Consider the following 19,095-nt stretch of genomic DNA (forward strand, 5'->3'; position numbering starts at 1 on the left):
GGCCCAACACGTTGGCCCAATGTGTACTGCCACCATAACATTCATGCTGACAAGGGCGGATCCAGCTTTAGTGCCAGGGGGGGGTCACATAGACGTGGTCAATTTTCAAAAGCTATTACTATTTTGGTAATTTAATTAATACGTAGATTTAAAAAAAATGGTCAAGTGCGAGTCGGATTGGCGAACCAAGAGCCAAACATTTTTATATGTTTTAATATTAAATTTATGCTTTTTGCGATTTTTTTTAAATAAAGATTAAATATCTAGATTCTGTGTTCACGGGAAGTACCCTGTAGGTTTTGATTCCTGGCAACACTTGCGAATGTTGATAAGCATGAAATGTATGTTTTAGCAATTTTTCCTCCATCTGTGCTGACATTGCTTTTAACCAAATTTCAGAATTCTGTGTTCACAGGAAGTAGTACAACCTATAGATTTTAATTCCCTTGCGATAATGTCGAAATTTGCGATAATTTACGGCATAAATGGCTGTATCTTTTGATTGCATTGGCTTATAAGTTTGATTTTTTCACAGCTATAAGAAACCGTAGATTTGAGTATTCGGTATGAATTTCAGATTGATACCTCCACGCGTTCCTGAGAAAAAGGGTCTTCACAGGCAGACAAACTTGAAAAATATATATTTTTTGCAATTATTCCTGTATCTGTACTATAGGATGTTGCTTTGTACCGAATTTCAAGATTCTGAGTTTACGGAAAGTACCCTGTAGGTTTTGAGTTTTGATTCCTTTGCGAATGTCGAAATTTGCGAAATTTTTCGGCATTTACGGCTGTATCTTCTGATTCGTTGACATAGAAGTTTGATTTTATTATAGCGTAAAGGTATTTTAGACTTGAGTTTTTGGTATGAATATCAAGTTAATACATGTCAGCGTTCATGAGTAACAGGGTTGTAAGTTAAAATTTTTTTAAATATTTTTTTTATATTATAATCTAAGGAAAAATTCATGCTTTTCGCAATTAGTAAACAAAGTCGTTGTCTCTGTGCCTATGTCCCTGTGTATGATTAAATCTTTAAAACTACGCAACGAATTTCGATGCAGTTTTTTTAAAGATAGAGTGATTTAAGAGGAATAGTGTATACTTAATTTATAAGGTTTTAGAGAAAGCGGGCGAAGCCGCGGGCGGTAAGCTAGTCTGCGTTATAAGACATTTGATTGTACTAAATTTCATGACTCTGTGTGCTCGGGAACTACCCTGTAGGTTTTGATTTCTTAGGGAGTGTCGAAAAATTTCAGCAATTACAGCTGCATCTTTTGATTGCGTTGGCTAAAACGTTTCAATTTTTCACAGCATCAAGGGACCGTAGACCGTAGGATTTCGACATTAGCAAGGGAATCAATACCTGCAGGGAGCACCCTGTCCCGTAAACACAGTCTTGAAATTGAGTAAAAAGTATCGTGTTATAGCACAGATGTAGTAATAACTGCGAAAACCCTAATTATTTAATTAAATTAAATAAAAATATATTTTTTAAATAATTTTAAACTTACAATCCCTTTACTCATGAACATCTACATGTATTTAATTGATATTCACATCAGAACTCAGGTCTATAATAACTTAAATCTGTTATTAAATTTAAATTCTATGTCAACGCAATCTGAAGAATAAGCAATTAGAGCCGCATATTCTGTAATTCGCAACTACTTGCAAGGGAATCATCAATCAAAACCTACAAGGTACTTCCCGTGAACACAGTCTTGAAATTTCGTTAAAAGGAACGACTTAAGCACTTACAAGCACAGATAAAGAAAAAAATCCTTTGAACAAAATTGTAAGATAATGAAAAGACAACATAATGAAAAAATATGTTTGCTCGTGAGTCCGACGCGCACTTGGCCGATTTTTTGTTGTAATTTGACTGTATTTTCTATTGTTCGTTTGAAAAAAAATTTTGCTATTTTATGTCTTATCCACGAACTGGGATATTTCGATATTTGAGGTTTTGTGTAAAAAGTGTAACAGCAAAAGTTGTACAAAAAAAAATTAATTACATAGGTATACAACTTTACCATTACACTTTTTTTATTATTTTTTTTTTAATCGAAAAACCTGTTATTTTTCCTTAAATTACGACCATAGGTCGACCCTAATAAACTTTTTCTATAATTTTTGTTATATTCTCTTCCGTTACCGTTTGTAATTGATTTCATTGTTCTATATTACTTTTATGTCTAAAAATTCAATAAAAACATCATATTGAACAGTATTAATTTGTTAATTTAAAAAAGTTAATATTAAATTAGTGGTCCACATAGGTCGTGGACCTAGTCCAGGGGGGGGTCATGACCCCGTGACCCCCCCCCTGGATCCGCGCTTGCATGCTGAGTCAGTAATCCCTATCCCTGAGGTGATACAGATATAATATTATTACGTCTACACATTGTTTTACCCAGTTATACCTTGGTTTTAAGTTATAAGTATTTTCTGTTATCTAATGTACTGTATCATTTTTTGGGAATAAATGTGTTTCTATTACTATTCTATTCTATTCTAAATAAGCTGGCTAAGTGCGAGTCGGACTCGCGCACGAACCATTATCTATAATAAAAAGTCAATATTTTTATTTTATTTATAATTTCAAAAGCATTCACCCAAAGATACCCAAAACAATTTTAATTACGAGTTTCCGCGCCACTTTATTTACGTGAGTGATTTGAAGTTTATAGGCCCAAGACTAGAAATTACAGGGGGGGGGTCACCGTGTTAACGAGTTTGGCGGGCTATATCTCGTAAATGGTAAAGCCGATAAAAAAGTGTTGTATGGAAACTCTGTCTCATTTACATAGACCTTTTCAACGATGCCCCACACAAGGGAGTGCGCTCAAAAAAAAATATTCAGCCCCCCTTTACATATTGTATGGGGAGGTACCCTTAAAAAAGGGTAATTTAAATTTTTTGTATTTTTAAAATTGAGATCTATATCCAAAGTATCCTTGAACCAAGTTTCATGCAAATCGATCCATTATGAATTGTTGTAAGTATCAATTCTTTATTTTAACTGATAAATGACATATGTATACGAACTTTCGAGCTTATTCAGATTCCAAAGAATTTGGGAAGGATGGTAAAAAATAAAAAATTAAATAAATATTTACAAATTTATTATTTTAGGTACATTAATAAAACTAAATTTACTAGTATACTAATAAACTGTATAACATAAACAACAAGCAAATGTTCTGTTCTGCATGTAAGTAATTGATAACAGTCTTCATATAAAATAATAAAAGGTATTCGTCGCAAATAAACGTTTATCATATAAATTATGAAGTTTCATTATTTACACGTGTTAGTTTTTACATTGAATAGACAAAAAAGTGGTTTCCAAGACAATTAACGATCAAGAAATAGTTATATAATTCACATTTATGTAATTGTTTTCACTATAGAGTTACGTTTCTTTCTTTATTAATATCCAGGTTATAAAGCTGTCCGCTTTTCTAATGAAATCTGGTATCCATCCACTGCTTTCATCATTATTTCTAATTTAACTCTCATCTTGGGTGCAGGGCTGGTCTCTTCTAAGCCCACTACTTTGTAGTTTTTGACAATCGCTGACACTGCAGCCTTTACAGACATCAGAGCGTATTGGTATCCTGAAAAAAAACAATATCGTAAACTTTCTATAGAAAAAAGGCACCGTATATTATTGTCCAGTTAGGAGATTCCATACATTTTGATTGAGCTAACATGTTTCTTAAACTTCTTCTATATCAAGTACAGGATTATGTTAACTCACCTAAACAGTTCCTAGGTCCATTACTGAAAGGCATGAAACTGCAAGAGTTGACCAAATTGAACCGTTCTGGAAGAAATCTATCAGGATCGAAGTTTTCTGCATCAGGACCCCAATATTTAGGGTCTCTGTGAGCGCCCCATATGGACACTACCACCCCAGAACCAGCGGGCAAAACATGGCCAGAAGCTGTAAAGGTAATATCACATACATTAGTATTTGGTCAAGCAGATTATTTGCTAGAACAATCTTAACTACCTGCCTGTAACAACGAAGAAAAAGTAAACCAGGAGGTTTACTTTTAGAAGTGAAACTTCTTTCGGCGCATTGAGAGTAAAATTTAAAGGTCGCGTCATGGCAATACCACCACGTCATGGAGGTATTTTTGAATCATGCCAAAGAAGTTTCACTTCTGATACGTGTTCGTGGCACACACGTACTTTTTTATATCAATAATCTATATAATTTTAAAATATGTATTAAATTTAAGAGTTGAAGAGTGGTTCATATTCAAAACTGATTATAATACATAAACAAATCGAACACGCGTATTTCTTCATAAAAACTAAAAGGGTGCATCCAGAACTGAGTTACATAAAGATTTTCAAGGCAATTAATCTCGTAAGTAGTTAAGCTTAACCTTTTTTATATCATAATTCATAATCAATAATAATAAGCTGCCAACGGTCTATAATTATCACAATGACACATTAATGAGAAAAAATGTGTGCGTGTGTGTACTAGTGTACACAGGTAACAAGTGAAACTTCTGACCTTATTTTTCAAAAAATAATTTACTATATGCAACTTTACAAAAATACGTCGAATCATGCGTGGTAGGGATAAGAAAAAGATGGCACGTAACGGAAAAATGTCACGCGTAACGAAAAAAAGTTACACTAATTTTTTTTCCAACCCCGATAAAGAAGTTTCACTTTAATAATTACTAATTATTCTATAAAGCGTAGCATTGTATCAGTGGTGACAAAAATGTCCTTGCCAATTAATCAATTTTTTATGTTAAAAAATAATACCTCAATATGTAAAAATATTTAATAATTTTTGTAATAAGTTAAAATTAGCAATATAAACGTAATGTTTTTTACTCCGATTTTATTTATAGACCTCAGTTTTTACGATGGAAATCCTAATTTAATTGCTTAAATTTAACAAAAAACGTATTAATTTGGAGAAAAAAATTAAGTTAACTTACGCAATTTGGTGTCCGTTAATACTTTTCTTATAATAAAAGGTACAGGTGGGAATAATCTAAGTGTCTCCTTGACTACTCTATCTAAGTACTTCAATTTGGTGTAATCTTCTTTGATTAGCGGTCGTTTTGTTTCGCCAAATACTTCCATTAGTCTGAAATTAAGAACATTACTTTTCATGAGTATTAATATTAATTTACACTATCACATAGATAAAAATGTCAGTTTATGCATGATTATTTTCAATTGGCGGGTCCATGCAGAGCATACAACCTCTTGCGGTACCTAATTGCTACGCGAGGCTTCTTGCTCCGTGGGGCTCTGCTTACATCTAGTTTTTTTAATTTTATACAAAGCAGTATCTACATTTCCTTCGAATTATTCTTTATTCTAATTTATGATAAAACATTTTTTATCTCTATTATTAAGTTTTAAGTTCTAACCTATTCTATTTGCAAAGAAAATCATGTCACTTACTCAGCGTACAATTTCTCTTGGATTTTGGGGTATTTCCCCAATATTTTCAATGTATTTCCAATAGCAACGGCTGATGTATCGGTCCCAGCAATCGTTAATGTTAGTACTTCCTCCCGAAGTTCCTCATTGTTGTAGCCCCTCTCTCCACCCGACAAACTGATCAACATATCCAAAAAACTCTTTGTTCTGTAGTCTTGAAGATCTGGAATTATTTTATAGATTTGTAGGTAGCTCACCTATTTTGTGTCAATTTAATAGATTCTACTATCTGATTAACCTTCAAAACATAATTTTTCACATGTCTCCAACGGGTATATCAACCAAAACCAGTTGTTTTTTTTTTAGTTTCAGTAACTACTTAATGAAGAAAATCATAAGCTGGACTTTTTGTAATGCAATTTTCGTTACTACAACAAAGAAATCTTACCAAATTGTTTGTCGACTTCGGGTTGTGATCGTTGCTCATTTTTCAATTCTTCCCGCTTTTTTTGAATAACCTGCAGCGTACCGGACAAAATTATTTTAATTAATGCATTTAAAATACATAATAATATTTCAACTTATTTTTATTGTTTTTTAATTTTGATTTTTAATATAAAATTAGGTATGATAGTTTTTAAAACAGATTAATTTGACTTTAAACAATTCTATTGTTGTTGTAAAGGTCATTTTGGTTTAACTATAGTCCTTTCCACCTAAGATGATTTCTGTGACACATCGATTTTTGACACGTGTAGAGATGTCGGTTACTGAAATCGTATCAATTGTTTCCGATAATCGATAATATTTTATATGGAAATGAAATCGATTTGAATAAAGTACCAAAATTAGTTTTTTCGGCATTTCGCCAACAATTAACTAAGGAAACTTAGCAAACAACAGCAACAAAAAGTAAACAATAACAATTAGTAACAATAACAGAATATCACGTAAAGTATCAATATAAAAATGCAACTTGTATACAAGGCTGATGCACTCGTACAGACGATTGACTCGATTGACAAACGATCACAAGATGGGCGCCGATTATATGATTTTCCAACTCTATGATTTTTCAACGATCCATTTCATGTACACGAATTGCGTAGGTATTATATTTTTGTGTTATTTTATTTTATTTTTCATTATATTAAACTAAACAATACTGTTTTTGATTTATAAGCTTAAGATGTTTCATTTTTAAATTTTTGATAATAATGCCGCCAAAAAAATAAAAATATTATGCACTAAAATTATTTTGGCTTTTTAAACATAAATACGTAATTCGGAACACGATGAAGTGTCACAGGAATCATCATAGGTGAAAAGGACTATAATTTTAATGTAAGACAAGTCAATAACTGCGTTAAAAACAACCGACTTCAAACTTGCACTTGCAACATTTACAAATACAGACAAAAATGCTCATAAAATAAAAACTACTGGGCCTATCCGAATAAAATTTTTATGGGACCAATTCGACACCATCCCGCATCGAACAAAAAAAGAATCACGTAAATCGGTTCAGAAACCACGGAGTAATCGGTGTACATACATAAAAAAAAAAAAAAAACATACCGGCCGAATTGATAACCTCCTCCTTTTTTTGAAGTCGGTTAAAAAGAAATACGCATCTAACTTTGACTTCAATTTCTACGATACTTTTTACTACCATAGTCAAAGATAGCTTAAAAAAGTTAATAAATACCTAATTTTTATCATACAAACCTCATCAGTAAAGCCATGTAGTACACCAATGCAGTCTTGATGTATATTGTACTGTGGGAAAAGTTTGAAGATCCAGTCTGGTTGCAACCACAGATGAAATATCCTCTCGCAAACAACATTTAGCAAAGCATTCATAGAGGCTAAGAACGGAGAATTTGGATTTTCTTGCGCACCCATTTTAACTCCCATTGCCGTTTCTGTTAAATTAAAAACACATACTTATACTCGCGTCATAAAAAAATGTTATAATTGGAATTGGAATCAAGAATATAATAATTGTAAAGTGAAGTTTTCTGTTTATCAGAATTAAATTATTGCACCTGCATATAAGTTGTTTACTCAAAATTATGTACTCAACATTTTTGTTGCAAGTTATATAACTGGTTTACTCAAAAATAGTACACGGAATAAATAAATTTATGAATAATTAACAAATAAATAAAATTAACTCGACGTGGAATCTTATAACTGAATTGTATAAAGGAGGAAAAGATTATTTTCACAAAATTTGAATGGATTACTGATTTACTAGAAAGGCAACGATTTAAATTTTTTAAAGTTATTCGATAAAATGTATTTTAAAAAACTTTCCAAATGTCAAGGACTGCAGCGTTTAGAAAATCCTGAAGTCAATGCAATGTCAATGAGAGGTCATTGTATCTCAGTCTACGTTCTTTGATCCCTCGATTCCTAATAACGTAAAAATGAACGAAAGGAATTTTCTCATACTCTATATAATAAATAAAAAGTAATGTTCGTATGTATGTCCTGTATAGAATTAAAAACTGTAACATTGTCTCTATTGAGTTTACTTTTTTCAACATTATACTCAATTATTTTAAACTACTTACCACAAACCGAGTCAAGGGTATACGACGATAAGAACGGCCAAATGCTAAAATCTTCCCCGCTTGCAGAATCCGCCAGCCTCTTAGATAACTTCTCACTTTGCTCGGAAAATACTTCTACGAATTTCTCCACAATTTTCGGACTAAACGCCGGCATTAATATCTTGCGTCTTCGTCTCCATATTGAAACTATAAAAATATATAGACATTGCACATATCGTAATTATAAAACTCATTATAAAAATATAACTGAACATACTCAGTTTTAATAATATAATCATATGTTTATTGTTAAAAGGCGGGCGAAACACTAGTTAACGGCGGCGGTGAACACCAGGAATAACCTCAGTTTTAGGTTAACGTTCATATGTATGGCATTATCATCATTATTTTCATTAAATCCCATACATGCCCCCACAGTGCTAATTGAAATAACTTCTATTAAATAACAACTCGTAATGATACGTTAACATAAGGTTAGGTCAAGTCGTAACTGCTCCCCATAACCGCATTATATCATACCATCATAATTACTGGTTTCTTGTTACTGTTTATGTAAATAGTATTCAATTAAATTATGCGTATATTTTTATTCTTCATAAAAACGAATATTAAAATACAATAACACAGTATTAAATAACTGGCATTATGCATCGTCACACTGCAGTGAATGCAACTGCGGGAAGCAAAGATAAATCAAATTTAATTTTATAAGAAATGAACAACTAACTTAATTTTTAAGAACATAAAGCCCGAGATAGAACCTAATTTAATTCCTAGAAAAATATACAGTAGAGACAATCGAGTCCTCGAATTATTATCTTCTATCTTTAATGAATTAATTACGAGAGTACGTAGAGAATATTATGGAGTCTTAATTCTGTTGTTCATTGATGAACAGGTTAATTGTATCGATCAAATTAAGTAATCTATTTGTGCTATTGTAATTAGAAGCATTACTATTTATGGTTGTGGATGATAAATGCAAAAAACATTATGTAGATTTAATTCATCTACTGCTGCGTAACCTACATAAAATAGACTATCCAGCATTGTGCTATTATTATAGAACGTTACATTCATTATAATTTAAACTAATCAATCTTACTCTAAAAGATTTTGTTTATGATGTAGCTTCAAGAGTAATTTTCAAGGGAATAATGAGTCGCAATTTTGAAGCAATTAATAAAATTGCATTCTTTGTCTTACGCTTACAAGATTCTAAGAACTAAAGATCATCTATTTTATTTAATATATTTAGACCTATTTTCGACACGGTTATTTCTTTTCTCAACTAACGAATAAAACCAAAATGTGATATCACATGTTCCCATATTTAAAATTCCAGTCAGTAGATAAAAATTTGATTTTTATAGGGAAACATCAGCCTTGAAAAACACAGCATATTGCCAACTAGTACGAATAAACAGTGCATAAAATAAGATAAAAATCCTATAATTATTTCTCATGTAATTGTTTTCCGATATTTTATTTTATAGGAGACCTTCTTGCCCTTGATGTTTCCGCATGCCGTGGTGGATATTTTATGCTTATTAACATGTCCATAAGTATCACTTTACTTCTGGGAGTAAAGTGAGAAATCCAGATTATCTATGTATTTATAATTGCCATTTATAGGCCACGAGTAAAATGGGAATATTTGCTCATTTATCGAATTATCATTGATAAAATAATTTGCTTATTCAAATGTTATCACACTTAAATCGAGTTACTCCATATTTGAGTTAGTTTTAACATGATTTTCTCATTAAAGCATATTAATTTATAATAATTCTAATATTAGTGTAATAAAGTAATAATTCTAATACATGTACACAAAAATAGAAACAAAAAGTACTAATAAATTAATATAAAGTAGGATAAGGAAAACTTATTAAATTACGTTTGTTTAAATTTATTAAAATAATATCAACGTATACAAAATGCATCATTGCGATATTGCTACATAACCACGCAGGCGTAAAATAAAGAACAACTAGGTAGGTACTAATAACTAAAGTACATATTATGAAGCAATTACTAATATTTTACAAACCTGGTGCAAAAATTCCTCCGAAGCCGATGACTTTTCTCATAAATCTATGCAAGTCATCCTTTTCCAAACATGTCTTCAACACCATTTCTAAGTCCACAGGATCAACTACGACTGCAAACAATATTACATATTATGAAATATCCGGACATCTCGATTCTCGACAACTGATTAATTGCATATATTATATTTCTGGTTTCCCTATATGACATTATATTGCATGCAAAACTATTATTTTTCTATGACTATCAATATAAAAATAAATGTTTCTTAGAATTGACGTAGAATCAACATAAAATATACTAGGTAAGTAGTTAGTTGCCTTGTTTCGGAGTCACCTGGAATCCATACTTCCATACTAATATTATAAATGCGAAAGTAACTCTGTCTGTCTGTCTGTTACTCAATCACGCCTAAACTACTGAACCAATTTGCATGAAATTTGGTATGGAGATATTTTGATACCCGAGAAAAGACATAGGCTACCTTTTATTGCGAAATATGTACCACGGGCGAAGCCGGGGCGGACCTCTAGTAATCAATAAAAACTACCTATGGTACTCAGATAATACATTGTCAAATCTCTAGTTCAGAGATTATTTATGGTAAAGTATTTCGGCTTATTATCATATCGGAGCTGCAAACTATCCAAAAGTTGCCATATAACGATACATTGCAAGCAAGAAATAATAGAGACGATTACCTTTAATAACCCAGCACTACGATAAGAAAAATTTTCACGTGTAGGTACTATAACTCATTAGACGTAGTAAAACTATGAGTTATTCAATGAACGATAAATAGCTCTATTATTGCACATTTATAACATGACTAACAACTTATTCAGAGATATATTACAACCCAAATTAAGCGTATGGATGTTATATACATGTAATGAAATTTTATTTCTAGTTGAGGCGATCGTCGAGTTTGTATAATTTATGTCAATGTATTGTTACTCAATAAATGATTTTTATTTTTATTTTTTATTTTTATTTATATTATTTATATTATTATACAAGTAGTCAAAATAAATTCATACTACCAATTTTCTTTTCGTATTTTATCCCCTTGATAATTTATAAAAAATCCTTTCTTAGCGGGTGTCCGGTGTCATCATCATAGTGGCTATCTGCATGCCAAATTTCAGCCCGATAGATCAGTCAGTACCTTTATTTTTTTACACAGAAGAAGATATGTGTACTATAATAAAATATACAAAATATATACTTACGAAAATATAAAATATGACCCAGCCATCCGCGAAGTATGCCATGTTGCATACTTCCGTAACTATAGTATTGTAATGCTGACATTATACCTGAAAATACACAGTAACAATAGGTACATACTTATATTTTAATACTGAAAGAAAAATCGTTTGATTTCGTTAAATGTATTGCGGGTGTGTAGGTATACTGGTTTCATTAAGTTAGAAGAATCATGAAGAATCCACCTGTTTTTCGATTTTTAAAAATAAATACAATAACTTTCTAACTCAATTCTTATTACATTTTTAATTTGATCACAAAAACTACTACCCGTATCGAAACATCACCCTTAGCACGGAATAATAACTAGTACAGTAAAGCAAACTTGCATTTTATTTTAAAAATTATTATTGTCGGCTATGTAATTTATTATAATGTAACTTAAATTAATTGCACCATAAATTTATAAACAATTTTTCCTCAACGAGCTTTTTCATAGAAGAAATAAACAATACAACAAACACATTTTATTACATCCGATTATAATTATTTTTTTCCTACACTAGCTGACGCGACAACATTATAAGAAATTTGTAAACAAAACGCGACACATCTAGCTATTAACATTGACCTTACTCTAGTTAAGATTTTCAAACCAGATTTTTTACGGACAAGTAGGCAATAAATAATTTTAGACATGAATGGTGTTTGTTCTAGCGTCAATGTAAAAACCATTGCAAACTAACTATTTAAACACACATTTTACACTAGCATTATTTCGGTTCATTAATATTTAATCCCTCGATCTATAACGAGATTCGGCAAAATTGTAAGTTTTTATAAGTTTATTAATTTAATTACAGTACCTAGGTAGAAATTAGATCGTGCTTGTTGGCCTTTGGGAAAATTGCCTATACTTCTGTTTTAAAATTGATTGTCAACTAACCATTTGTTGTGTTGGCAATAAATTATGTATTATCTACTAGTTTATTCTGTGGTATTATGCTATATAAGATAATTAACGGACTTCAAATTGTTTTTAATTAGACCCTATTCAAAATTTCAGGCTGTGAGCGCGCCGTGAGATGTTATCGTTACCGTCTTCGATGAATTGCAGAGTAACGAGCGGTCTACCCCGACTTCGCTCGTAGTGTAGGTATAATTATATCCAACAGTAAAATAATTTAAAAATCGATCGAGCTTGCGATTATTGCTTTCAAAGAAATTAATAAACAAACTATATGAAATAAAAAAATGTAAGTATGTAAAAATATATGTTTATCTTAAAACATTTTCAGGAAATATTTTTTTTATCTCTATTGGTAACTAACTACCAACAAAGAAAATAATATTTTTCTGAACTATGCATTATTTTCATATTACCTAAATAGAAATCTGTAAAAAAGTAATAACAATACAGACCGTAATTTATGACTCTACATAAAAGAAAGTCTCTATATATTATACGAAGGTGTCGAAATTATAGTTTTTATAAAATAAACAAATTTTTACATTTAACCCTTTTTCACTTTAGTAAAACATTTTGCAAACTAACATTGCTTGATAAACATATCGAAGATCGAATCATTGCATGGTAGAAACGTTTATTGTCAAGTTTAATCGTTCCAAGTTTAATGTGGTCTCTTCTAATTATTGCCTTGTATGGCCACAAGTACCTACTTGAAACATTGCATGTTACAGATAGATCAATTACAAATAAATCAACGGCCAATTACATATTTCATAAGATTACCTATATTAAGACTCACCTTCCGCGTCTCCCAAGAAACTGTGAGCGACGCCGATAACTGGGAGCTCTTCTTCAGGTCCAGGTATCAGCGCCGCCAGTTTGTACATTCGCCGTCTCCTCAACTTAAAAAGTACCGTCCACAGCACAGCCACAATGACCAACAAATATAGGATCATCTTTGCATTCGTTACTTTACGAATTGAATAGAATCATATGCACACGGCGTATTAGCGTGTCGCAATGATGAAAATGCGCCGTTTTATATAGACATTTTCCTGTAATCGAGTACGGTTCGTGCACTAATTCTTGTGTCGTAATAGATGTGGGGGTCGAAGAGTTCATGGAGCGCTAGCCCAACCTTCAGTACCTGGAAACGAGTTATCACCGCGGGTCTAGTTAAACAGTGCACTGAGAAGGATCGGTATGAACGAGTGACATTCTAGCCACCTGCAGTAGGCACCTACATGTTTTTCCTATTAATTATGAACATATCTTGCGGTTGCAAACGATTGAAGCATGCTAATGTTATTCTTTGTAATATTATGCTTTCTATTCTATCTGATACAAGGATATAGGTATTATAGCAATAAATATCAAAGCAATGAATTAAACATGGTTAGCTTTAATATTTATTTACGATTGACCATTTTTATATTACTTTCAGTTCCTTCATAGTTCCTTGTAGAATTTATAATAATAACATGTTATTCAGGGTGTCCCCACCGTCGGTATACTAAGCTCAAAGGAGTATATTATGGTTTTGCAAATGCCGAGTACGTAAAAAATAAAATTCCAGACGCATTTTTTTTCAAATAGATGAATTCTTAAAACTCTATGTTCACATACCAGCTAGGTATTTTTAATTTATAAAAGTAGTTTTATGGCGAACCAAAAAACTATACCTATAGGAAATACGGTAAACGTGAAAGTTGATCACTCCTTGATGTAGGTATATCCGCCTATATTTTATGGTAGGTATATAATATATGGTATTTAAATAAAGTTATAAAAAATTAACTTTGGGATTAATTAGTTTTGTATAACGTAACGGCACCAGTCTTGTACAGATTAAGGAAAAAATTGAGGTTTTTTGCAAATTTCTCGTAGGTTTTTTAACTTTATTGGATATTGTTTAGTTATACCTTTAGTTAAATGTTAGTTTAACGTAACCAAAGTTAGAAAAAAGATTACAATGCATAAATAATGAAGTTATTTATAAATTAAAAAACCACTTTTTTGCACCAGTGTTGGACAGTGAAAAATCTAATGATGGACACCCAGCTTTGGACAACATCCAGCTATGAACACCCATTTATAGACTGTACCTAATGTCGTTTCTCCAGTTATTTACACTTGGAGAAGACTTATAGTTATCAATAGAATCTTGAAAATGATGATTGGAATACAATAAATCGGGGATGTATTTATAAAAAATAGTACTTATTAATTATTTTGCATACTTATAATATTTAAAACAGTCTTAATTTCCATTTTCTAGGCAAAAATTGGACAAATGCATCGTTAAATACGAGTTATGTCCGTTAAGAAACACCAATATGGTTTTTTTTCTCAATAAGTCAGGGATGAAAAATATAACTAAAAAAAGTACTGGCATTCCATCCATTTTGGGACTTCTTCTTCTTCGTCATATCACTCTAGGGGGGTAGATGTTACCCGCTTCACGATGTTCCGCCATATCTCTCTGTTTCCTGGCATTCGGCTACACTCGTGAAGAAAATCGCCAATCTGAATCCGCCAGCAGCCTTAATCTGATCGGTCCATCGATATGGATGGACTGATGGATCGATATGGTAGCACGAGGCAAAAAGCTTTTTGTAAACGTGTGGTGGTGGAATTTAGCAGCAGATAACGATCCAAACAGTTCATCAGAGAACTCTCTATGATAGATGCGTTACAATACGCATAAGTATGCGACTTCTCTACGCAGTGATAGAGAATGAAGCCGAGAACGAGTTGCACAGCACATAATGACCCATTGTTCTAAAATATATTCTTCATGTTTAGATAGATATTATGTTGTTGGACCCATTAGTGTAATTTTAACAAAAAATATCAATGTCCATTATAGGAACCAAAGCAAATCCAGTCATGGACAATTGTTGTACAATATTGGAACCCTTTGTTTGAAATGGTCGTGATAGGTATATTATTAATCAGAAAGAAAAGATAATACAGAAAAGCGCATGTAATTAATACCTTTAAAAAAAGTTTATTTTCGACATATCCATAGAATTAAATCCAGTTATGGACACTGATGAATTTTATTTAAACAACATAACCTATCATGATACTAAATCGTGTAATATTTCGTACACTTCACTACTATAAATAAAAGTAATATCAAATTTTGCTGACATTTATACAAAAACTAGCGGTCCGCCCCGGCTTCGCCCGTGGTACATGTTTACGTTTTCTCTACATAAGAACCATCCTCGTACTTCAAGGAATATAATAAAAAAAGAATTATCGAAATCGGTTCAGCCGTTCTCGAGTTATGCGCTTACCAACACATTATGCGATTCATTTTTATATATAAGATTCTTATAACCAAAATTGTGTCCTCACTTCCTTAAGGATTTTCTTAGTAAAAACGGATTTCTTCGAAACGAGTCGCAGCAACTAAACATAACGTTCTGCCATCTTCAAATATTTTGGCCGAATAAGATGAAATGTCGTATTTTGATAGCTTATGAACCAAACTTTTATTTTAAGTACTAGCGGTCCGCCCCGGCTTCGCCCGTGGAACATATTTACGTTTTCTCTACATAAGAACCATCCTCGTACTTCAAGGAATATAATAGAAAAGAATTATCGAAATCGGTTCAGCCGTTCACATGTGATGCCGTGACAACGCGAAATGGGTGCAGACCCGCCGCCTTTTTATAGCTCCCGCCGCGAAGCGCGTCGAACGCGGCAACTGATACACAAAAATAATCCTTATGGCATGATTCTGTATTCACGCGCGATGACTTATAGCGTATTTCATGTATAACTTTGGTGTTTCTACACCGATTTACATGATTCTTTTACTATAACCTGCCCAGGAGTATGAAGAATAATTGTGCCAAATTTGGTTAAAATCCGTCGTGTAGTTTCTGTTTCTATAGCGAATATACAGACAGACAGACAGACAGACAGACAAAAATTTTACTGATTGCATTTTTGGCATCAGTAGCGATCCCTTATCACCCCTTCATAGTTTTTTTTTAAATATATTTCATGTACAGAATTGGCCTCTCTACAGATTTATTATAAGTATAGATTGCCAAATTATATAACGTTAATTTTGGTCTTAATATTTAAATTTAATATTTATTTTGTCCATTACTGGATGCTTGTCCACGACTGGTGCCGTTACCTTATAAAGTAATTTAAAAATTGAAATTTAATCAAAATAGAGCTGGTAAATTAAGTGCTTTAAAAGCTTTTAAAAGTCTAAATTGGGAAAAACTGAGTGGTGAAAAAATTAAGGCGCCACTTAAAATCGTATCGCTCTTAACTCATGAGGAAAACATTGATATTTGATGTTTCTATAAATCTTTGCATTTATTTATTTGCTATATGGGTAACGAGTTTGCCGTATTTTTATTTATTATTTAAAACCGCCCAAGGTAATAAAGTAACATTAAAAAAATCCATAGACTAGAAATAATATTATCATCGTGTATTTTGCCGCTATACCGACCGTTTTTCCGAAGTTTCCCGTCTTTTCCGAAGTTCAGCCGAAGGGTGATTTTTCCACCAATAATGTGCGAGGATGAGTTGTCCGAAAAACCCTACGGCTTGTTCCTCAAGAGCTGTGGGTATCCAATGCATGATTTCCCCAGACAAAAATAAACAACGCACGTGTAGTACTAACAAAGGGAAACGAAGAAAATAAAGAACACAAAACTTTTATTTAAAAATCGTATGATTATTAGACTTCGAGGTTTTACAGTAACAAATACGTAAGAATGAATAAGGCGCGGGTCAAACACAAGCGGCCGCGGCGCGGGCGCGGGCGTGCCATAAGCGCACCTCTTGAATCTGTTTTGCACCACGTCCTTCTTATACATTTTGTATGAAAGAATTTTGGACAGGCGTCGAGACGGCACGCCACGGTTGTGCCAAGGTTGCGCCGCCTTTCCAAAATTATTTCATACAAAATGCCAACTGCACTGTCTTTGTGTTTGACAGAATGAAAAATATGGCAGAAAATTCTTGAATCAGCCTCTGTGTGATTAGATTTGGCATAAACTTGAAAATAATTTGGAAAATCCAAAAGTGCACGCCTCATAATTTTTTTTTAATAAATATTTATTAATTATTATTTTTGTTTATTTAATAACAATTAAACCACATCGAATCAGACCCTGAAAAATGAAAGGGTTCTATTCCTGAGCATACTCAAGCGTAAGAGAAAAAAAAAGACTCGATTAGTAAAGTATTTCGGTCGCTATCGTGTTAACAAGAAAAAGGATCCGCACATACAGACACACGGACGTCCAAGACAGAACTTTTTTAAACTGTTTTTTAACTAGTTTAAATAACAAAAATGACATCAAAAATATCATGAACGTTAAAAATAGTATTTTTTCTTAATATGTGTGTGTATGTATTATCTTACAAGTGCAATGTATGATACATAAAGACATTTTAAGTTTGAAAAATCAGATGTTTTGCGCGAAGTGACAGTAGTACCACAGTATTACCATTATTTCCTACAGTAAGGAATCGCCTTTGATGTCGCGCGATGCCGCCGCCAGCGTAGGTACTTACGCTGCCACACGAAAATACGCTAGGGTTGCAACAAATGGGAAATAAAACAATTGTGATTATTAATATTATGATGAAATCATTTATTCATATGTACATTCAAAATAATTGCGATTATTAAATCTGATGTAATTATTTGTTCATAAATATATAATTATAGATATTGCACTGCTAAATATTATTTACGTGGACACTTTATTTTTGGATGTTCTTAATTGTATATTATAATTTATAACATTTAACTAAGTAATGCATTCGCATTGGGATGTACAATCTGATTAGAAAATAATGAGGACAACATATACATAGCTTTGATTTTAATTCAACAGATACAATTAGGTAATACAATCTTTCTGAAATATTGTTTCCTTCTGGGATTTCAATGTAGATTTACATCCGTAAACGGAACAGTTTGTGCGCGCCATAATAGAATATGTAAGTACATATGTATAATAAAATTATTACACAAAAAATACGACTGCGTCGTCCTTTCGCGATAGGTAAAGCAATCTCAGCGTGATTGCTTTACGCGGCCCGCGTCGCCCGACCCCCGCCAGTTCCCCTCCGTTTCTCTGCACAAGTACATTCGTCGCACTACTGTAGGAAATAATGGTAATACTGTGGTAGTACCCACCTCAACGCTTCGCTTATGAGGCGTGCAATATACTCGCCATCTTTGGATGCTCCCCCCACTCCCCCATGCAACTATTTCACTGTACGAACTATTGAATCGTAAACAATGGACTATTGTTAATTATTTAAAATAATAATTTAAAAAATATATTCATGAGTTTTCAATCTTTAGTGGTTTAAAGTTAACTCAAAAATGGACCATTTTCGTAAATTTTCTAAAAAATCTTAGAGAAAGTGTAAGAAATGTTATATGTAGTATGCTATATATTCGTGATCTACTCAATAAGCTCTTTCATTTGATACCCCACGCGGCATGTTTTGGGAATGTTTATTTTTTTCTTTGTATGCCATATTTAATTACCGAGGTGGGGAGAGGGGGACCACAAAACTGGTTGGCAACATCTGTCTATAGGATGTCTGGGATCTATACAATATATATCAGAAGTCAGATTTAGGTCCGCTATTTTTGCAAACGAAACTCCACTGAGAGTCCGGTCTACGCCGGCAGCGCGCCCGCGCCTAAGGTAGAAGAAAATGTACAAAACTACTTGGAGATTCAATCACAATATTATTCTTCATAATATGCTCCGTCACTGCGGCCTAGTTTATAAGGTACGTACCTACCTATATAAAATAATATTTATAAATAGAAATAGACGTCATAAT

At 32.4% G+C, this 19,095-nt stretch overlaps 1 protein-coding gene across 1 annotated transcript; it reads right to left on the reverse strand.

The window, feature by feature from the left end:
* Window positions 1-3,111: 3,111 nt before the first annotated feature.
* Window positions 3,112-13,399, reverse strand: LOC149904740 (cytochrome P450 4c3-like). The gene is made up of 10 exons (XM_090106947.1): window positions 13,040-13,399; window positions 11,294-11,380; window positions 10,063-10,173; window positions 8,010-8,195; window positions 7,159-7,355; window positions 5,879-5,948; window positions 5,452-5,653; window positions 4,977-5,128; window positions 3,767-3,952; window positions 3,112-3,623 (listed from the first exon to the last, which is right to left on the reverse strand). Exons 1-10 carry the CDS (start codon window positions 13,194-13,196, stop codon window positions 3,448-3,450), a joined length of 1,524 nt encoding a protein of 507 aa, XP_089963073.1. The 5' UTR covers window positions 13,197-13,399; the 3' UTR covers window positions 3,112-3,447.
* Between the last annotated feature and the right edge of the window lie 5,696 nt (window positions 13,400-19,095).

This window comes from Colias eurytheme, chromosome 11 (genome assembly GCF_061535395.1).
Source record: "Colias eurytheme isolate Ceu_HAF_F1 chromosome 11, ilColEury1 Martin Lab GWU primary, whole genome shotgun sequence".
In the NCBI taxonomy this organism is placed as follows: Eukaryota; Metazoa; Arthropoda; class Insecta; order Lepidoptera; family Pieridae; genus Colias; species Colias eurytheme.